The sequence below is a fragment of the Corvus kubaryi genome, unplaced genomic scaffold (genome assembly GCF_017639235.1).
Source record: "Corvus kubaryi isolate FWS band 111438036 unplaced genomic scaffold, C.kubaryi_AGA036_p1.0 37394, whole genome shotgun sequence".
Taxonomy (NCBI): Eukaryota; Metazoa; Chordata; class Aves; order Passeriformes; family Corvidae; genus Corvus; species Corvus kubaryi.
This window is the reverse complement of record NW_024581133.1, coordinates 6,034,648-6,040,647: the sequence shown is the minus strand read 5'-3', so window position 1 is coordinate 6,040,647 and position 6,000 is coordinate 6,034,648. Positions and strand designations below refer to the sequence as shown.

Here is a 6,000-nt window from a genome sequence, read left to right as displayed (position 1 = left end):
CCCAGGGGTTTGTGAAGCCTTTGTTCCATCCCTTCCCGGGATCCCAGGGCACCAGTGCCGCGTGTTTCCCGAGCTCGCTCCGGAGCGCCCCCTGCAGCCGCGGAGGAACCATCGCACCTGCCCTGCTCACCGGGAGCCGCCAGCGCCCCTGCCGGCTGCGAGCGGAACTGCACCCGAGGGGAAATAGCCTGACAGCCGAGAAGGCTGGGACTGGGTTTGTGATTGCTGTTACTGCCATAGTTGTTGTTGTTTTGTTTGACTGGTTATATACATATATATAGAGAGAGTAAAGAACTGTTATTCCTATTTCCCACATCTTTGCCTAAAGGCCCTTGATTTCAGAATATAATAACTTGGAGGGAAAAGGGGTTATATCTGCCACTTCAAGGGGGGCCTCTGCCTTCCTTAGCAGACACCTGTCTTTCAAAACCGAGACACTTGGTCAGCTAAACAGCTCTTTAATACCATCTCTATTTTTGGGGACGGTGTTCTACCTCCTGGTTTTACTATGATTAATTAATGATTTGTAAAGCATTTGGAAGCTGAAGGATGGCTTTGAGAGCTAAGGACAAGGGCTAAATTGCTAATTCAGCTTTTGTTTACAAGGGCATTCAGCTGATGCCTTTGGTTTTGCTTTCTGTCCTGTTGTCTCTCCCTGTCCCGTCAGTTGGGGCCCTTCAGTTCATGAAGGGAACAGAGGCTGAGCTCTGACGTTGTCTGATCGAGCAGGACAAACCTGCCCTGGCATGGCTGTGATGCCCTGACAGATAAAACTTTCCACTGAAGTAAATCTGTCAGGTTGACTTGTGATAGTGAATGCTCACAAAAGGATCATTTTAAGACAGATAATTGCTTTCTCCTTTCCTTTTATTTTCTGTGCCTGGCAGGTGTCTCCTTCTGCCTTCTCCTGTTTCCTTGGCCCATCCCTGAAGTGTGCTCAGCACAGATGGGATCTTCAAAGAATCTGCTGTCAAACTTGGTCTTTTCTAAGCATATGTATGCTGAGAGTTTTTGGAGGCTTGTAACTAGACCAAATGTGTTTAGTGGTTTTTTCACAGGAACAACAAATAACATATCTGATAACAAGGCAACTTTTGCTGTTAAGTTGCAAGTCTATTTTGAAATAGGTTCAGTAGAGATTATTGATGAACTGTTTAGTAAAAAATTGTTTTTTTTTTTTTAAAGCAGCCCCCGAAACCTCTTCCCTACCCCAAATTGCCACAGCTTATGTTTCCATGCATGAAAGTAGTGCTAGAAACAGATGAACTCTTCTAGCTGCAACTTCTGAAAATCAGCCTTTCTAATCTGAGTAAGCATCTATATTACATAAAACTGAAAATGTCATTCGACCAAAAGAAACAGCCTGCCTTAGCTATGTACATTGTTTTTTCTACCTTTTGTTTTATGGTTGTGAAATAATGGCTAGGTTTGAGTGCTCAGCCTCTGCAGCTCTGGTGAACGTATTAGTGCAGTTTCCTTAATTATATCAGTTTAGTTCAATTAATTATGATTTTGACCCTACAACACATTATTTCCAGAGATCAGGCAGCTTGCATGTCCTTGGAGCCCTTATGGGTGGGCAAATCTGCTTAGACATTTAGAAAGTTCTGAATTGTTAATGGTGAAATACTGAAAGTGGAGCAGGACCTTAGAAAATGAAATAATTTCTTGCTGCCTTTTAAACCTTAGTGAAATTTAATGGGATCAAGCTTTCAATAATTGCTAGAAAGTATGGTAAAGCTCTTTGGAGAGGCAGTAACCTGTATCTGCAGAATGCTCTACAATGGAAAGTAAATATCTGTATGGTATCACAGAATAAACAAACAGAGGGATAGGGATGAAACAGGCTCTGTGCTGGTTCTGAGGTCCAAATCTGTGATCAATTAGCACCTTGAGAAAATATCTAGACTGTCTAGGGGGATGTGTTTTCCTCAGAATCCATTTTGGATTGTTATCTAAATTCAAAAGGAATAAAATCCACTTGCAAAGATATTATTCAAAGAAAAGCCCTGTTCAGTTTAGAGGTGTTTTTGCTTTGTTTTGCAGGCAATCGTCCTTACGTGTTCCTCACGGCCCGTGTTCACCCTGGTGAGAGCAATGCCAGCTGGGTGATGAAGGGGACCCTGGAGTTCCTCGTGAGCACTGATCCCATTGCTGAGCTCCTGAGGAAATGCTTCATCTTCAAGATTGTGCCCATGCTTAATCCTGATGGAGTCATCAATGGCAAGTGAGTTGTGACGTGTGCTTGTTCTGGGGCTTGTCTGTGCACCCGGCAGGTCTCATCTTCAGTGTTGGTGCTGGGAGAATTCCCTTTGCCTCATGTTTTATTCATCCTGTTATCAGTTCTGTATGGAATATGTGACTCTGAGACATGGCATGGTGTGCTGTCCTGCATCTGTCAGTGGCCTTAAGATCTCTCAATTGCCTGGAAGGAGTGTTAGTGGTGCTGGAGAAACAGGATCTTTATTGATAAGTGGAGGTTATCAATAAGGCAGGGCAGATTACAGCTGCAAGGCAGATATGCTTTGCAAAAACTGGCTGTAATTAATGCTTTGTATAGCCTGGTGGGAGGAGGATGAGTAAGGATTTCTTAATTTTCATGGAAATATTTCTGTATAGTGAAGCTTCTTCCTTCTCCCACCTTCTTTTCAATCTTCTTTCCCACATGTTTCCTAAGAGATACTGAATCTGATCTTGGAAAAATATTGATTTCTTTTGCATTCTTTACCTCATACCCTCCCTATCCACCCACACTAACTTCCCTCTCCCTGTACATGACTGGAAAAGGTGCAACTCTGCTCGTAATATGCTGAGATGAAATCAATATTGCTGTGTGAAACCTTGAAGAGTGCACAAAGGTAAGGCAGGCTTGCGCTTTTTTGGAAAATAAATCTCCTTCTCTTGCAGACAGTGGGATTTGTTCACTTTAGGTGTTTGTGGAGTGGCAGTGAGTTAATAACTGTTGGTTCTGCCTGATGGAGGGGAAGGACATCATGATCACATCCCACCAGTGGGTGCTGACTTGTGCGTCTTGACCTGGTAATGGGGTCTTGCAGGGTTTGCCACAGCTGTGTCCCCTGGCTCATTGCAGTGGAACACAGGACAAATGTCAAAGCTGAAAGATGGGCTTAAACAAGCACTGGAACACAGCGAAGCATAGAGGACCTTTTCTTAAGCTACGTTCCCTCACCTCCTTTGGGGTTGGGCTGTGCAGATTGAGTGTTGCAGGAGCAGAAAAGCAATCCTGAGCAATAGCTGCGTTGAGTTGGGTTTTAAACTTGGGTTTGGGGTGAGAGATTCACCAGGGAGCACCTTGGGTCTTTCTGACAGTCTCTAGTCTGTGAAGTCACAGCTTTTGGGCTGCTGAGCTCCCCAGGGCCTGGGTCTGCCAGAAGTCTGGGAGGACTGTTCAGAATAGATGGGTACTGCCCCATCTTGGTGCCTCTGTTGGCACCAAATTCTTTCTTGATCCTCGCAGACAGAAGGAACAAGAAAAACAATTGTGGCTTCCGCCCCCTTATTTTCTTCCTCTCACTACACTTCGTTAAATTTTCCGTCAGATGCAAGACTGGAGGGAGTGCCCGAGCTTTTCCTCCCGCTGTCAGGAGTCAGTGTAGCAGAGAAGGGACCTTCAGGAGGGAGAATGTGGCTCTTGGTGACACCTGAGTGAAGGGTATGGCCCAGGCCTGTGTCACACAGGAGGGTGTTTACTGTTCTGTGGTGCAGATGAGCTTGAACTGTAGTTAAATGTGGTGATGAATTAAAAGTTTAGTAAACCTCAAATGTGGGATGGGACCAGGGGAACAGGGACTTGGCCATGGTTCCTTTACTGATCGTGAGGCATGCAGGGGGCAGTAATTCATTCCTTTATGCCTTAAATTAAAGACATCTCTCTTGTGAAGCCTCCTGTGGCCCACATACTCTTCTTGTTTCTTTATATGTCTGGTTTTTAGTAGCCTTGGTTCCTCCTATATTAAAAGAAATGTTTTTGTTCTGGGCCTCAGGTTTACTGGTAGTGTGTAAGAGCGTGTGTGGGTGTGTAAGCACTGCCACCTCCTTCTTCTTCCTTTACTTGCTTTTAATGTTTCCTTTTTCTTTTCATCTGCTTCCCTTTTCTCACTCTTCCCTCCTGTTGAATCAAGGCTTTTCATTCAAAAGAAATGGATGCATTTTATAAATTAATGAACCAATGAGTGGAGATGGGAGCTGGTGAGTTTTTTTTTGATAAAGGAAATGTGTTGGAAGCCTCATGATTTCTTTAAAGCTGTGGGGTAACCATAGTAGCAACCAGGTAGAGGAAGTCCTGATTTTTATTTTGGATTATAGCCATGGATTATTCTTTATATGGTTTAAAAACATCCTGTTCCCTCCTGCACCTGCTCTCCCACAACACAGGCTGAGTAAGCTTTGCCTCTCCAAGGTAAGGCAGGTGAGATGCTGGGTTTTCTGTCTCTCCACTGATGTTCCCTCCCTTTAATTTACTCTGTTCCTTATTTACTCAGGGGCTTTGTTCATTACCTCCTCAAACCTATCAGAGAAAAGCTTCAGTTTTTTGACAATTAGTGAAATGAAGAGGGAGAAATGCCCTCTAAAATCCCTTCTAGAACAGTTTTCCTCTGCACACTCTCAAAAACTACAAAGGAAAAAAGGAGTGTGCTCCCACTTAACCTTTGGAACCTGGTCCTTTCTGTTTGGAAAGATGATCTTAAGAGGAGGAGAAGAAGCACATTTGTCTCTATACCCAAACACACTATTTGTATAAATAACCTTTTTCTCTCCTGTATTAATGCTTGCTCTCCTGAATTGGAGACATTGTGTTCTCTGGGCAATAAGAGGCAGAAAGGATCAGGGATTGGGAAAAAAAAAGCTAATGGCTGGTCTAAGGCATCGGTTTATGATGCAGAACTGCATCCTCAAGGACTAAATCTTGAGGTGGTGTCACACAAAGCTGTACAACTGCAGACATCGCTCCTTCTCTTTATTGCTTGCCTGTGGTCAGAGGATTGAAAGGGAAGTTTAATTCTAAATTGGTGCCATGCACTCTGCAAACACACTCCAAAGGCTCTCTCCAGACTGGTTAACCTATGATGTGTGTGTTTCTCTAAGGATAGTGCAGAGATGTGAGAAGGCTGGGAAAGGAGTGGTTTTGAATTAATGCAATCTCTCTCTAGGAGAGAGGTGCTACAGGAGTGATGTGCTGCTCTTTGGCAGATGCTGTATGAGTCTGTCCCCACATTTTTTTCAGAAGTTCTGCACCTAAATTGTCACTACCCTGCCAAAAGTAGTTGGTTAGGCATATGTGGAAGGCAAGGCATACTTGGAAAAAAAAGAACATTTTGTAAATTGGGAAAGACTCAACCATCACATACACTGGCTGTGCTCTGAGATGCACACTCTAAGGGGGCAGGTTCGTGTGCACTGGTGCTTTCCTGAAGACCTCAGAGATGACAAAGATGTAAGATCTGTGAACATCTATCCTGGAATATTTGGTGGCTCTGGGAAGTGAATATGAAATGTGGGCTAATTTTCCTCAAGTGGAGCAGAAATTTTTACATCTCTTTGCTGCTTTGGTGCCTCAGGTGTTGCTTCTGTTGCCTTCCACTGAGAGGGCAGTGATGGATCTGAGAGCTTAGGGTAGCAAATGTGGCCAGTGCCTGCACAGCATGAGATAAAATATGAGCTGCAGTATTTCTTAGCTCTCATCTCTGAGAATTGTTCCTTGGTGGAGCCAGAAATGGTGTCTGGCCCTGCACCACACACTCGTCTGAGTTCCTCTCTGCTCTGGGAGGTGCCCCAGTTTCATCCAAGGCCCTTTGTGCCGTGCTGATGTGACAGCCCATCCTTGGCTCTCCTTCTGTGATAAACATCCCCCTGCAGACAGCTGCACCCCAGGACTCTCCCTTCTGACAGCACTTCCAGTGCAGGATTGTTTATTCCTTCCTTTATCAGCCAGAGCTGCTGGGCCCCCTGAGTTATTAGCTCTATTCACTCATTGTCAGT

General features: G+C 44.5%; 1 protein-coding gene across 1 annotated transcript in view; it reads left to right on the top strand.

The window, feature by feature from the left end:
• Positions 1-6,000, top strand: part of AGBL1 (AGBL carboxypeptidase 1) — a 276,286-nt gene that overhangs the window by 105,199 nt on the left and 165,087 nt on the right. The window contains exon 18 of the mRNA XM_042039542.1: positions 2,047-2,227. Coding sequence (XP_041895476.1) covers positions 2,047-2,227 — 181 coding nt within the window. The remainder of the gene's footprint in view (positions 1-2,046; positions 2,228-6,000) is intronic.